At 41.8% G+C, this 13913-nt stretch overlaps 1 protein-coding gene across 2 annotated transcripts; it reads left to right on the plus strand.

The window, feature by feature from the left end:
- Positions 1-973: 973 nt before the first annotated feature.
- LOC139407416 (oocyte zinc finger protein XlCOF6-like) lies at positions 974-8872 on the plus strand. 2 transcript variants are annotated; one of them, XR_011634097.1, is made up of 6 exons: positions 974-1232; positions 1792-2023; positions 4507-4666; positions 4848-6878; positions 6921-7459; positions 7510-8872. XR_011634097.1 is itself a non-coding variant. In XM_071151183.1 (4 exons), exons 1-4 carry the CDS (start codon positions 1062-1064, stop codon positions 6142-6144), a joined length of 1860 nt encoding a protein of 619 aa, XP_071007284.1. In that variant the 5' UTR covers positions 974-1061; the 3' UTR covers positions 6145-8872. The 2 variants fall into 2 exon arrangements, 1 of the variants encoding a protein (XP_071007284.1); XM_071151183.1 differs by having other exon boundaries at positions 4848-8872.
- The last annotated feature ends 5041 nt before the right edge of the window (positions 8873-13913 follow it).

Here is a 13913-nt window from a genome sequence, read left to right on the forward strand (position 1 = left end):
ATATATCATAAGCATTTTGTATTGATATTAATAATACCCACTATTCTTCCACTGTATGTGTATGCAGATGTCTGTGAGCTATAACTCTTACCAGTAAGCCTCTGATCATAAATATAGTTCATTATCTGTAGAAGATAGATAAAAACCAGTGAAACCTATCAGGAGAGGCCCTCCATATTCCATAATCATATTTCACATACCAATGACAAATATCTTCTCCTCTCAATGCAGGGTCTGAGCCTCACACACCCAAACACACTCACATGCGTAAGTGCGCGCACACACACACACACACACACACACACACACACACACACACACACACACACACACACACACACACACACACACACACACACACACACACACACACACTCAACCTATCAGCCAGTGATGTTGAAAAAACAATTGCTTGTGGTGCAGCATCTCTTCTTTTCAAACTTGTGCATTCTTTGTTTTCTTTTCAGCCAAATTGAATATTGATTCAATCAGAAAACCTACTGCAGCGCCCAAAAGCACCTCATTGATGTACCAGACTGACGTTTTTCTTGAAGTGTGACATAATAACTGCGTTATTCTAAAAGCAAAACACTCTTCTAAAATGCTGTTTTGTAAGGTACCCACTAAAAAAAATGTAGATCATTACAATAAATACTCTGTCCCTGGTAGACCTGTTGGGTCGGTTTCCCAGACGCAGAGTAGTCCTGAATTAATATCTGTATATATGTGTATGTTTAATTATCTAACAAATTACACGCCACTGATAGGAGCGTATCCTAATTCTAGATACAACATGTTCACCAGGGCTGCAATGATTAGTAATATACGTTTTGCAACGAAAATGAGTTTCTACTGGACTAATTCAGGTAGGTCCCCCGTCGTTTCGGTTGGTTCCTAGTGAATACACCCAATGTTACGGGAAAATGGTAGGAACATTTCTTCTCGATTGCGTTTCATTTCGGACAATAATACAGCGTAAGGCCGGAAACATTAGACAGCGGAAAAGAAGCAAACTACATATTTTCAAAGTAGGCTATTTCGGAGATAACTTGCTAGCAATCATGTCGAGCACAGATATATTTCAGACACAGTTATCCCAAATCATGGGGTTATTAGTTGAATCAACAGTTAGCGAGATGGGGCGACTTCTCGACGTGTGTGCTGCTGTTTTGGAGAATAAAGACAATCGTTTCCTGAAGAGAGAAATGGAGCGTGTGAATATAACCAACAAAGTGAGTGAGAAGTGCACCATCAAACCAATTATCTGTGATCAAACCGTAGAGATGGATAGAAGACTCATTTTCATATATATCTGCCATACTAGGGTTTGTGACTGCATGGGCAGCGCCATTGAGGCGGAGGCCACAACCCATAGGAAACCCCACGCAGTTCCACTACATGGTGGAATCCTTAAATGTCGCTGCCCATGCTAAATCGTCCTTTTGGCTACTAGAGGCCTCTGTCATTCTCTATGGATCAATTTTTTTATTTTTACATTTAGCTAGCTAACGTTAACCTATAACAGGGCTCTCTAACCCTGTTCCTGAACCACTACCGTCCTGTGGGGTTTTCGCTCCAACCTTAATCTAGCGCTCCGGATTATCATGTGAGTTACAACTGGGGTTGAAACGAAAACCTACATGAGGGTAAGTCTCCAGGAACAGAGTTGGATAGCCCTGGAATATATTTATTCAGATGTGTTAGAAACGAGGCAGGCAGTGAGTGTGTATTTTGAATGGTCAGTGACGGTGTCAGTAATTCAGTCAATTGTTGTTATTATTAATCTTTCAGATAAAGTTTGCGTCATTCATGGAAGTGTTGAGTAAAAGCTCGATGGAGAAAATATCATTACTGGTGACTGTGGACGAGATGGAGGTGAGAGCCGTGGAGAAGACTGGTGGAGAAGGCACAAGTGGTGGAGAAGCAGTAAACTTGCTTGACCCAGAAGTAAAATCACGTGTAATTATAATCTGTCCAGGAGATATTAGAGAAGCAGTTGCGACTCAAAAAGGAGCCGTAAAGGGTGAGTCATTTGTAGTTGTTTTTACATTGATTGTTCATTTATGGTTGTGGATGTTCCCATAAGAGAAAGTTAAAGTTGTATCTGTCCCATCACAGAGACTGTGAGAGCATGGGGAAGCGCATAGAGAATGATAGAGAGATCGCTTTGCCTTAAGAAAGTTTTCACACTCATTGACCGTAGCCACATTTTATTGTTACAGCCTGAATTTACTGACACCAGGATTTTGTTGTTTAAATGGGTATAAAGCCAAGGTTGGTGATTTTCCTGGAACCTGCAGTTATGGAATGTTTGTTCACGAGTATAATTCATTGGCTGATCCCTCCTGATGACCCGAATGGAATCGTGATCCTTCCTTAACCATAGGAAGTCCCACCCAGTTGACTACTTTAAAATGGTGGAAGCCCTTAATGGCAGTGTCCATGCCAAAACTGTTTTTTATGCATTTAGAGTCGTCTATTTAACTCTATGGATGTACAGTTTCCTATTCCTGTGTAACATCAATTATATTACAACATTGTGTACATATTGTTGTTGCTACAGTTAAAAAATGTGTGACCGAACGGCTTATGTAGTAAAATTTGTAATTGTGTTTTTTATTTTTTTACATTGTATAAAAGTAGAGACTCAGAGCTAGAAAATGGTATATCATACACTACAGTTGAGGAACAATGGGAAAGTAATCCTGCTTTGAAAGTTGATAAACTTGTAATCTCACTTTTGAGAAAATGGCCCTTGAATGTTTTAGTAAACCTACTGAGAGCTCTTCTTTGTCTACACCCATTCAGCATTGTTCACACCCTCTTAAGCCTTAGCCCCACCCATCTCTTTAAGGATTCACATGTGAGGCCATGTACTAAACAACCAAAGATTGACTGAAGGCTGTCTATTGACAGTTGTAGCAGTGACATAATGAACATTCTATTGTTGTCTGAAATCAAACTTGTCGTTTATGAATAAGTATAAACACAAAAACTACAGGCTGCATGACATCACCTGCCTGGTGATCCAAAATAGCATAACTAGTGTATTTTAACACAAATAAACCACCCATTTAAAAATTCAGTATATGTCAATCTATCAAACCAGGCATCATTCTAAACAATATTTTGGTTCGTTTCTAGCTTGTTAGTTAGCTGGCTAGCCAGTTCAAACAATGACCATATCATATAGCTGACGACATCTTCGCTTTAGCTCATGTGTCTTCATTATTACCGGAAAATAAACTCACAACATTATCATTACTTACTGGTTAATGGTGAGCCAATTACAGAACACAGCTTACGTTTGTGAGTGCGACGAAATAAAAGCAAAGCGTTCTACTGGAGAATTTTAGAACTTTGGACACGGGCCAATGAGACAAACGTTAGAGCCTCATTTGACTTTGGTGCAGATCATGTTCTACATGATGTTCTATGGTAAACACATGCTATATCAAATAAAAGTTTATTTGTCACTTGTACAGGATACAGAAGGTGTGGTGAAATGATTACTTGCATGGTGGAGTCTTTTTTTGTTGTTGTTGTTGTTTGTTTAGACATGTAGCTAGCTAGTTACACAATGAACCACAATCCCAACTTGTGACGTTGCTACCCTGCATGAATCTGCGGGTATCTAACCAACTAAGTTCAATATTAGCTAGCTAGCTAACATTAGGCTATATCTAGCTATGCAAATGTCTTATAGATACGTGTATAATCGTGTAGTAATATTATTTGTAACGTTAGCTAGCTAACAGTACGCTTTAACTTGAAATGAAAACAACTTTGCGGCAAAGATAAAACATATATGAAAATGTAGCTAGCTAGACTATCTTACCCCCCGTATTCATGGATGGAAACTTCTCCCTCTCTGTCACCATGTTTGAAGATGTAATCCAGAGACAGGTTATACAACGGCATTCTATGTGTTCTCTTTTTGACTCCGTCTGCATATTTGCAATCAAACGCCAGAAATTTTCTGCATCTCCGTAGCTATCATACTCCTAATTCCACTGATTTCAAAACTCGGTCCTCCTGAAAGTGAAGAGTTCTACCACGTGATATCTTTTTAAAAAAAGCTGCGCTCGAAAGGAGTACCTACACATACTGACCAGCTCATGTTATAGACACAAGTGTGCTACATGGCAGACCAATCAGAACTCATCTCTCGGCATGTCCAGCCCATCCATTATCTCAGCCAAGTATGGCTAGCGGGAAGGTTCCTCTCTTTTTCTGTGACTAAACCATCTAGGCTTCTAATATAACAATTGTATTTACAGATGGCATACAAGTTTGTTACTAAGGCAAATGAAAGCTAATATATTCCAGAATTATTCCAGAAATATTCAGAACACATTTTTTATTAAAAAATAACATTTATTTGCATTCAAATGCCTCTCCTGTGAAATAGTGATGCGAGCCATATGCCTAGTTTCCTGAAACCAGTTACATCTCCGATTTTTCTTCCGCACAGCAACAACCACAATGATCTTCTCTGTTTTACAGACGAGGGTTCTTCTGAGTCTGATAGTCAGGAGGATTACCCTGGCCTTGCCCCCTTGCCCTCACCTTCATCAGATGAGGAATGGCTCCCTGAGGTTGATACCAGCCAGGGTGATGACCTTGACCCTCAGGCACCATCTGCATCTAGGTTGAAGATACCCAGGTTAGGACAACCCTAATAATTCCATATGGTAGTTTTTGAAAATAAACACATTAAGCGCTGTTGCTAACTAGCATAGCTCCCTTTTTTTGATAAAAAAAAATAAAGAATTCTTCCTCTTTAATGCAAAGAGTTATGGGATATTAGGATCCTCTTGTCTTAACTTTTTTTCTCTTCAACCTAGATCTGCTTCGGACCCAGACAAACAAGACGAAGGTAGGGATGGAGATGATCAAGATGTCCAATGTGGAGATTCTGCAGACGCCGCCCACCAGGGGCCCCTCATCTGTGCCCACCAGGGGCCCCTCATCTGTTCCCACTGTGGAAAATGTTTCAAGGAGAAATGGTATCTGACGAGACACCTTCAGTCCCATACAAAATCTTACAGATGCTCTCATTGTGCGAAAGGTTTTAATCTGGCGAAACAGCTAGCAAAACATTCCATTAAACACCAGGAGAACACCTTCAGTTGTACCGATTGCGACGCGGTGTTTCGCCAGAAATGTACTTTGCAGTCGCACAAGAAACGTCACAAAACGGAGAAAACGGTCACGTGCGCAGTTTGTGAAAAAAAGTTTGTAGGGGAAAGGCACAAGTGCATTGTAAAGCAGAGGACATTCAGCTGCTCTTCCTGCCCAAAGGTCTTAAAGACCAGAGAAGGATTGTCTTATCACCAGGGAACACACTCCGGGGAGAGGAAGTATTGCTGTGAGACATGCGGCAAAACGTTCTTCACCGGCGTGTCCTTAAAAACCCACATGATGACTCATAAAGAGAAGGATCATAGCTGTACTGTATGTGGCCAACCTTTCAACAATGGACACGCTCTCAGAAAGCACATGGTGGCCAGCCACCCTGGAGAAACGCCAGAGAAACGCTTCGTCTGCGACGTGTGTGGCAAATGTTTCGCCAAAAGAGACCATCTGTATAAACACATGAGGAGACACAAGGAAGAAAAACCCTTTTCCTGTGACGTTTGTGGCAAGAAGTTTCACTCTTCGGGTAATTGCAAAAGACACGAGATAACGCACACAGGTGAGAAACTATACCACTGTGACCTTTGTGGGAAGAGTTTTACCCAGTCCGGAACCCTAACCATACATAAACTAAACACGCACACAGACGGCGATGAAAAGCCTTCTTTCAAGTGTGAGATTTGTGGGGAAGTCTTTCCAAGACGTTATACCCTAAAAAATCACATGGTCACTCACACGGGGAAGAAACCATGTCAATGTAGCGTTTGTGGGAAAGGTTTCTTTAGCAATCCTACTCTTAAAGCTCACATGCTCATTCACACAGGGGAGAAACCGTTTGAGTGTGACCAATGTGGGAAAAGGTTCACCCAGTCGAGTCATCTGAAATATCACGAGCGACATGTGCACACCGGTGTCAAACCATTCGTGTGTGACATCTGTGGGAAGGCCTATGCAAATAGACAGAATCTGAAACTCCACAAGTGCAGTGCTTCTGCTAAACAGTAGTCTGTGCAGTACTTCTGCTAAACGGTAGTCTGCGCAGTGCTTATGCTAAACGGTAGTAATCTAGCGTCACAACTAGATAATTGTCACCCTGTCAATGAGCAATATACACTGCTCAAAAAAATAAAGGGAACACAAAAATAACACATCCTAGATCTGAATGAATGAAATGTTCTTATTGAATACTTTTTTCATTGCATAGTTGAATGTGCTGACAACAAAATCACATAAATTATCAATGGAAATCAAATTTATCAACCCATGGAGGTCTGGATTTGGAGTCACACTCAAAATTAAAGTGGAAAACCACACTACAGGCTGATCCAACTTTGATGTAATGTCCTTAAAACAAGTCAAAATGAGGCTCAGTAGTGTGTGTGGCCTCCACGTGCCTGTATGACCTCCCTACAACGCCTGGGCATGCTCCTGATGAGGTGGCGGATGGTCTCCTGAGGGATCTCCTCCCAGACCTGGACTAAAGCATCCGCCAACTCCTGGACAGTCTGTGGTGCAACGTGGCGTTGGTGGATGGAGCGAGACATGATGTCCCAGATGTGCTCAATTGGATTCAGGTCTGGGGAACGGGAGGACTAGTCCATAGCATCAATGCCTTCCTCTTGCAGGAACTGCTGACACACTCCAGCCACATGAGGTCTAGCATTGTCTTGCATTAGGAGGAACCCAGGGCCAACCGCACCAGCATATGGTCTCACAAGGGATCTGAGGATCTCATCTCGGTACCTAATGGCAGTCAGGCTACCTCTGGCGAGCACATGGAGGGCTGTGCGGTCCCCCAAAGAAATGCCACCCCACACCATGACTGACCCACCACCAAACCGATCATGCTGGAGGATGTTGCAGGCAGCAGAATGTTCTCCACGGCGTCTCCAGACTCTGTCACGTCTGTCACGTGCTCAGTGTGAACCTGCTTTCATCTGTGAAGAGCACAGGGCACCAGTGGCGAATTTGCCAATCTTGATGTTCTCTGGCAAATGCCAAACGTCCTGCACGGTGTTGGGCTGTAAGCACAACCCCCACCTGTGGACGTCGGGCCCTCATACCACCCTCATGGAGTCTGTTTCTGACCGTTTGAGCAGACACATGCACATTCGTGGCCTGCTGGAGGTCATTTTGCAGGGCTCTGGCAGTGCTCCTCCTTGCACAAAGGCGGAGGTAGCGGTCCTGTTGCTGGGTTGTTGCCCTCCTACGGCCTCCTCCATGTCTCCTGATGTACTGGCCTGTCTCCTGGTAGCGCCTCCATGCTCTGGACACTACGCTGACAGACACAGCAAACCTTCTTGCCACAGGTCGCATTGATGTGCCATCCTGGATGAGCTGCACTACCTGAGCCACTTGTGTGGGTTGTAGACTCCGTCTCATGCTACCACTAGAGTGAAAGCACCGCCAGCATTCAAAAGTGACCAAAACATCAGCCAGTAAGCATAGGAACTGAGAAGTGGTCTGTGGTCACCACCTGTAAGAACCACTCCTTTATTGGGGGTGTCTTGCTAATTGCCTATAATTTCCACCTGTTGTCTATTCCATTTGAACAACAGCATGTGACATTTATTGTCAATCAGTGTTGCTTCCTAAGTGGACAGTTTGATTTCACAGAAGTGTGATTGACTTGGAGTTACATTGTGTTGTTTAAGTGTTCCCTTTATTTATTTGAGCAGTGTATTTTTGAATGGACCCATCCACGTGAAGGGGACAATACAACAAAATAAAACTAACCAGGTTTCCATCCAACCTTTTAATGCCGGTAAATTGCATAAAGTGCACGGTGACGAGCTTGATGCTCCTTTCCAATAGGAAATATTGAGGGTCTTATTCTGGTGACGTGATGATTGATGCTTGGCTGCCGTTTTGACAAATAAAAAATGATCTCACTCTTTTGTCCATAATAATGTCATCATGTAGACGATACCCGCACTGTATCTGTGAGCTGGAGGTTAGTGCAGACCAGACCAGAGTGGGCACATTCACTATAGTCAGCAGAGTTGAAAAGAAGATGGAATCCCATTTAACTTGTTTTTTTTTGTGTTTTTTTTTTATTCGTTAACGTTACATTGGAATTTAAGCGGAAAAGTTATTATGTGCACTGTGTCCATCATGCACATCCTTTTATCCTCAAGTACATTTATAGAAACTCATCCAAGGTTGTAAAAATATGAAGATTGTTTTTATGCAGATTTTTTAGAATATTCGCATTTAAATTCTGTCTCCAATTGGATGGAAACCTTGCTATTTTAAGGGAAATAATCTGTGTACATTTTTTTTTTAATCTGCTTTGAGTGTCTATTGTCATGACTGGACTCCATTCTGTGTCGGGCTTGGTAGTCGTTTAGCACCAGACCGAACCGTGCAGTGGCTAGCTCCCATCACAATGTCCTTGTAAATGTATTGATCCTGCTGCTTCTAATTGGAGACCTTCTTCATATTGTTAGGAGTCTGTTGATTGATCGTCTACTCGTTATCAATCAATAGACGAGCTCATTTTCCAATGTAATCCGGTAACCAGGTCTTTATGATTAAAAAAATAAAATTATTTGACCTTTTTACTTTTATCTAGATGAGATCAATGTTTTTTTTTAATTTGATTTTTGTTGTTGGCTCTCAAATAGCAGTGAAATCAAATGACAGAATTTGTGATTTTTACCCCTAGCATAGTTGCTTCGGCTTTAAATGCAAATATTCTGTATTTAAATAAATAAACAAATTAGCATCTGTGTATTTTGTTCTTGTGTCTCTTCTCCAAGCCACTCCGTATTAAAATCACCATCAGCATGCCTGAGCTCTCTGGCAGCATATTATTTTAGGGATTGAGCAGCCTCTTATCCAGGGTGACAGTGCATTCATCTTAATAATGTAGGTGGGACAAACACATCTCAGTCATAAACCATGTTTCCATCCACAGTCATGTATTATAGTAATATGTAAAAATATATATATATATATATATATGTAAAATAAAAATAATCACAACAGATGATGGTACAATTTTATGAATGCTGACAGATGAGTTGTCCAGTTTGACATGGTGGGATCTTTTTGTAACCAGGTTATCATCTAACCTTTTATTTTGCGAGTAAAGGAAGTTAGATATGCATGTCACCATCCAATGATTTACAGTGACTTCAGAAAGTATTCAAACCCCTTATCCCACATTGTTACAGCCGGAATTCAAAATGTATTTAAACAAATATAATTCTCGTCCATCTACACACAATTCCCCATAATGACGAGGGGGAAAATGTTTTTTAGGAATTTTTGCAAATGAATAGGAAAGGAAATCCAGAAATACACTATATATACAAAGTGTGTGGATTTGGCTATTTTAGCCACACCTGTTTCAGGCAGGTGTATAGAATCAAGGAGCACACCGCCATGCAATCTCCATAGACAAACATTGGCAGTAGAATGGCCTGTACTGAAGAGCTCAGTGACTTTCAACGTGGCACTGTCATAGGATGCCACCTTTCCAACAAGTCAGTTGGTCAAATGTCTACCCTTGCTAGAGCTGCCCCGGTCAACTAAGTGCTGTTATTGTGAAGTGAAAACATCTAGGAGCTACAACAGCTCAGCTGCGTAGTGGTAGGCTCACAGAACTAATGTCAGTTCCATTGTGGACATTTCCCTGAATTGAGATGTTGGCCTACCACGGCTAAGGGCTGTGTCCTAAGAACAGCCATTGGCCGTGGTATATTGGCCGTATACCACACCACCTCTGGTCTTTTATTGCTTACTTATAGCCGTCAAAACAAGTTAAATTCGACATCTATTGATCGAAAATGATCTGGGAAGTTTAATAAGGGCAAATGATTTTCTCTTTCAGAGAGTATTCAAACCCTTTTTAACTTTTCTGTGTTACGTTATGCAATGTTTCATCGTGCTCATGCGCACCATCTAGTGCTCGTTCGACTTTTGAATCGGATTTGACACCATATTAAATCAAATATAATTTTATTGGTCACATACACAATTAGCAGATGTTTTTGCGGGTGCAGCGAAATGCTTGTGTTCCTAGCTCCAACAGTGCAGTAGTATCTTAACAATTCACAACAATACACACTAATTTAAAAGTAAAAGAATGGAATTAAGAAATATATAAATGTTGGGATGAGCAATGTCGGAGTGCCATTAACTAAATATAGTACATGCATATGAAATTAGTAAAACAGTATGTAAACAAAGTGCCCAGTGATTCCATGTCTATGTACAGTTGAAGTCGGAAGTTTACATACACTTTAGCCAAATACATTTAAACACAGTTTTTCACAATTCCTGACATTTAATCCTAGTAAAAATTCCCAGTTTTAGGTCAGTTAGGATCACCACTTTATTTTAATAATGTGAAATGTCAGAATAATAGTTGAATGATTTATTTCAGCTTTTATTTCTTTCATCACATTCCCAGAAGGTCAGAAGTTTATATACACGCAATTAGTATTTGGTAGCATTGCCTTTAAATTGTTTAACTTGGGTCAAACGTTTCGGGTAGCCTTCCACAAGCTTCCCACAATAAGTTGGGTGAATTTTGGCCCATTTCTCCTGACAGAGCTGGTGTAACTGAGTCAGGTTTGTAGGCCTCCTTGCTCACACACGCTTTTTCAGTTCTGCCTACACATTTTCTATAGGATGGAGGTCAGGGCTTTGTGATGGCCACTCCAATACCTTGACTTTGTTGTCCTTAAGAATTTTTTTCCACAACTTTGGAAGTATGCTTGGGGTTATTGTCCATTTGGAAGACTCATTTGCGACCAAGCTTTTAACTTCCTGACTGATGTCTTGAGATGTCTCTTCAATATATCCACACAATTTTCCTTCCTTGTGATGCCATCTATTTTGTGAAGAGCACCAGTCCCTCCTGCAGCAAAGCACCCCCACAACATGATGCTGCCACCCCCGTGCTTCACGGTTGGATGGTGTTCTTCGGCTTGCAAGCCTCCCCCTTTTTCCTCAAAACATAATGATGGCCATTATGGCCAAACAGTTCTAATTTTGTTTTCAGACCAGAGGACATTTCTCCAAAAAGTACATTCTTTGTCCCCATGTGCAGTTGCAAACTGTAGTCTGGCTTTTTTATGGCGGTTTTGGAGCAGTGGCTTCTTCCTTGCTGAGCGGCCTTTCAGGTTATGTCGTAATAGGACTTGTTTTACTGTGGATATAGATACTTTTGTACCCGTTTCCTCCAGCATCTTCACAAGGTCCTTTGCTGTTGTTCTGGGATTGATTTGCACTTTTCGCACCAAAGTACGTTCATCTCTAGGAGACAGAACACTTCTCCTTCCTGAGCGGTATGATGGCTGAGTGGTCCCATGGTGTTTATACTTGCATACTATTGTTTGTACTGATGAATGTGGTACCTTCAGGCGTTTGGAAATTGCTCCCAAGGATGAACCAGACTTGCGGAGGCCTACAATTGTTTTTCTGAGGTCTTGGCTGATTTCTTTTGATTTTCCCATTATGTTTTCCTATGATGTCAAGCAAAGGGGCACTGAGTTTGAAGGTAGGCCTTGAAATACATCCACAGGTACACCTCCAATTGATTCAAATTATGTCAATTAGCCTATCAGAAGCTTCTAAAGCCATGACATTATTTTCTGGAATTTTCCAAGCTGTTTAAAGGCACAGTCAACTTAGTGTATGTAAACTTCTGACCCACTGGAATTGTGATACAGCGAATTATAAGTGAAATAATCTGGCTGTAAACAATTGTTGGAAAAATGACTTGTGTCATGCACAAAGTAGATGTCCTAGCCGACTTGTCAAAACTATAGTTTGTTAACAAGAAATTTGTGGAGTGGTTGAAAAACTAGTTTTAATTACTCCAACCTAAGTGTATGTAAACTTCCGACATCAACTGTACATAGGGTGGCAGCCTCTAAGGTGCAGGGCTGAGTAACCGGGTGGAAGCCGGCTAGTTATGGCTATCTAACAAGTCTGATGGCCTTGAGATAGAAGCTGTTTTTCAGTCTCTCCGTCCCAGCTTTGATGCACCTGTACTGACCTCTCCTTCTGGATGGTAGCGGGGTGAACGTGGCTCGGGTGGTTGATGGCCTTGATGATCTTTTTGGCTTTCCTGTGACATCAGGTGCTGTATGTTTCCTGGAGGACAGGTAGTGTGCACCCGGTGATGCGTTGGGCAGAACGCACCACCTTCTGGAGAGCCCTGCGGTTGCTGGAGGTGCAGTTTCCATACCAGGAGGTGATACAGCCCGACAGGATGCTCTCAATTGTACATCTGTAAAAGTTTGAGGGTCTTAGGGGCCAAGCCGAATTTCTTCAGCCTCCTGAGGTTGAAGAGGTGCTGTTGCGCCACCTTCACCACACTATGTCAGTGGACCATGTCAGTGATGTGTACGCCGAGGAACATTTTCACCTTCTTCACTGTGGTCCCATGGATGTGGATAGGGGCGTGCTCCCTCTGCTGTCTGAAGTACACAATTGGCTTCTTTGTTTTGTTGACGTTGAGGGAGAGGTTATTTTCCTGGCACCAGTCCGCCAGGGAGCTCACCTCCCTGTAAACTGGTAATCATGCCTACTCCTATTGTCTGCAAACTTCATGATTGAGTTGGAGGTTGTGTTGCGCATCTGCGTAATGGTGTCGTGTCCTACCTTCACCACCTGGGTGCGGCCCATCAGGAAGTCCAGGACCCAGTTGCACAGGGCGGGGTTCAGACCCAGGGCCCCGAGTTTAATGATGAGCTTGGAGGGTACTATGGTGTTGAAGGCTGAGCTATAGTCAAAGGAACAGCATTCTTACGTAGGTATTTCTTCTTGTCCAGATGGAATAGGGGAGTGTGCAGTGTGATGGCGATTGCATCTTCAATGGATGGGGTGGTATGCAAATTAAAGTAGGTCTAGGGTGTCAGGTAATGTGAGAGATGATGTAGTGAGCTCCAGCTAACATATAGCAGATACAGTGCTGGTGCAGACTACTACTACATCATGAGATTATGGACAAAGGAGACAGATTATTTTTATTAGTCAAACGGCAGCCAAAGCATCGATCATCATGTCAACATGAATAAGATCCTTGATATTCCATTGGAAAGGAGTCATTGATTCATTTTTTGAGGTATTTGAGTTGTTAGAAACATGAATACTTAAATACATTTCATCAATCTTACATGATTTCTAATTATTATTTTTTAATTCAATCGTGTTTGAGTAACACAAGTAAATATGTAATAATAATTTCAAGTAAAAAATAATTTGTTTCCATTAGGTGTAGCCTAACTACTGACCAACATCGAATGAAGTATATATTATTTGCACTTTTACCACTCTGAAATTCACAATTGATTTCATCTCTAGCCTAATAAACTGCATGGTTTCCTGAGTCATAGTGGGAGGACCACACACCATATCCTCGTCTGACTCCAAGGGTTTTCTCGAATTCATTCTGGCTCTACTCCGATTTCAGAGCACTCTCGCCTGAGTGTGCCAGACTGCAGAATAACTGATGAATTTACAAACGCTCAACACCTGTTGAATATGGCCGGTGTCAGTAAACTTTGGCAAAAAAGCCTCCACCATTTATTGCATAATTAATTTTATTGACACAAAAAGATCCCACCATGTAGGGTGTGTTCCTAAATTAAATCTGGAGTGCCAGAGTGCCATCTGGCTGTAAATTCAGCATGGTCAGATTGTCCATTCATAAATTCTTGGACCCTTCAGAGGGCACACTGAATTCTCTGGCTGAGGCGTAGGGTTGATCCGAGCATTCTGACCTCACAACTGCGGTCAAGCACCCCGGCTAACTT

The sequence above is a fragment of the Oncorhynchus clarkii genome, chromosome 4, assembly GCF_045791955.1.
Source record: "Oncorhynchus clarkii lewisi isolate Uvic-CL-2024 chromosome 4, UVic_Ocla_1.0, whole genome shotgun sequence".
Taxonomy (NCBI): Eukaryota; Metazoa; Chordata; class Actinopteri; order Salmoniformes; family Salmonidae; genus Oncorhynchus; species Oncorhynchus clarkii.

Coding starts and splice junctions, on each gene's coding strand:
- LOC139407416 (XM_071151183.1), top strand. CDS start 1,062: ATGTCGAGCACAGATATATTTCAGACACAGTTATCCCAAATCATGGGG. Junction 2,024..4,506: donor TCAAAAAGGAGCCGTAAAGG/GTGAGTCATTTG, acceptor TCTGTTTTACAG/ACGAGGGTTCTTCTGAGTCT. Junction 4,667..4,847: donor TCTAGGTTGAAGATACCCAG/GTTAGGACAACC, acceptor TCTTCAACCTAG/ATCTGCTTCGGACCCAGACA.